The sequence below is a fragment of the Lepidothrix coronata genome, unplaced genomic scaffold, assembly GCF_001604755.1.
Source record: "Lepidothrix coronata isolate B3197 unplaced genomic scaffold, Lepidothrix_coronata-1.0 Scaffold535, whole genome shotgun sequence".
In the NCBI taxonomy this organism is placed as follows: Eukaryota; Metazoa; Chordata; class Aves; order Passeriformes; family Pipridae; genus Lepidothrix; species Lepidothrix coronata.
In genome coordinates this window covers 3497-5088 of record NW_016690715.1, presented here as the reverse complement: position 1 = coordinate 5088, position 1592 = coordinate 3497, and the positions used below count along the sequence as shown (strand labels likewise).

Here is a 1592-nt window from a genome sequence, read left to right as displayed (position 1 = left end):
TACCCCAAACCCTGGGTAATTCAGCCCTTGGGGTGCCCCAAACTGGGGTACAGTGCAGATTGGGGTCCCCCCGCCCCTCCTGACCCCCCGTGCCCCCCCGGTGCCCCCCAGGGATGACGTGCCAGGGGCACAGCTCGTACCTGGCGGACGAGGTGCTGTGGGGTCGGGGTACCCCAAACCCTGGGTAATTCAGCCCTTGGGGTGCCCCAAACTGGGGTACAGTGCAGATTGGGGTCCCCCCGCCCCTCCTGACCCCCCCTGCCCCCCCAGTGCCCCCCAGGGATGACGTGCCAGGGGCACAGCTCGTACCTGGCGGACGAGGTGCTGTGGGGTCGGGGTACCCCAAGCCCCGGGTAATTCAACTCTTGGGGTGCCCCAAGCTGGGGTACAGTGCAGACTGGGGTCCCCAGGCCCCCCCTGACCCCCCGTGCCCCCCCGGTGCCCCCCAGGGATGACGTGCCAGGGGCACAGCTCGTACCTGGCGGACGAGGTGCTGTGGGGTCGGGGTACCCCAAACCCTGGGTAATTCAGCCCTTGGGGTGCCCCAAACTGGGGTACAGTGCAGACTGGGGTCCCCAGGCCCCTCCTGACCCCCCGTGCCCCCCCGGTGCCCCCCAGGGATGACGTGCCAGGGGCACAGCTCGTACCTGGCAGATGCAGCACTATGGGGTCAGGGTGCCCCAAGACCCGGGTGTTTCAGGTTTTGGGGTGCCCGTCACACCTCCCCCTTACAGGGGAGGCCCCCCAAACCCCTCCTGACCCCACGTGCCCCCCCGGTGCCCCCCAGGGATGACGTGCCAGGGGCACAGCTCGTACCTGGCAGATGCTGCACTATGGGGTCAGGGTGCCCCAAGCCCCGGGTACTTCAACTCTTGGGGTGCCCCAAACTGGGGTACAGTGCAGACTGGGGTCCCCAAACCCCTCCTGACCCCCCCGTGCCCCCCCGGTGCCCCCCAGGGATGACGTGCCAGGGGCACAGCTCGTACCTGGCAGATGCTGCATTATGGGGTCGGGGTGCCCCAAGCCCTCAGTGTTTCAGGTTTTGGGGTGCCCCTCGCACCTCCCCCTTATAGGGGAGGCTCCCCTGACCCTCCTGACCCCCCGTGCCCCCCCGGTGCCCCCCAGGGATGACGTGCCAGGCACAGACCTCGTACCTGGCGGACGAGGTGCTGTGGGGTCAGGGTGCCCCAAGCCCCGGGTAATTCAGCCCTTGGGGTGCCCCAAGCTGGGGTACAGTGCAGACTGGGGTCCCCAAACCCCTCCTGACCCCCCCGTGCCCCCCCGGTGCCCCCCAGGGATGACGTGCCAGGCTCACAGCTCGTACCTGGCGGACGAGGTGCTGTGGGGTCGGGGCACCCCAAGCCCTCAGTGTTTCAGGTTTTGGGGTGCCCCAAACTGGGGTACAGTGCAGATTGGGGTCCCCAAACCCCTCCTGACCCCCGTGCCCCCCCGGTGCCCCCCAGGGATGACGTGCCAGGCACAGATCTCATACCTGGCAGACAAGGCACTATGGGGTCAGGGTGCCCCAAGCCCTCAGTGTTTCAGGTTTTGGGGTGCCCCAAACTGGGGTACAGTGCAGATTGGGGTCCCCA

At 68.1% G+C, this 1592-nt stretch overlaps 1 protein-coding gene across 1 annotated transcript in view; it reads left to right on the top strand.

Annotated features, from left to right (window-relative positions):
• Positions 1-1236, top strand: part of LOC108510203 (G protein-activated inward rectifier potassium channel 3-like) — a 9267-nt gene extending 8031 nt beyond the window's left edge. Inside the window, exon 3 of the mRNA XM_017839884.1 lies at positions 1126-1236. Within this exon, the coding sequence (XP_017695373.1) occupies positions 1126-1202 (77 nt within the window). The 3' untranslated portion in view covers positions 1203-1236. The remainder of the gene's footprint in view (positions 1-1125) is intronic.
• The last annotated feature ends 356 nt before the right edge of the window (positions 1237-1592 follow it).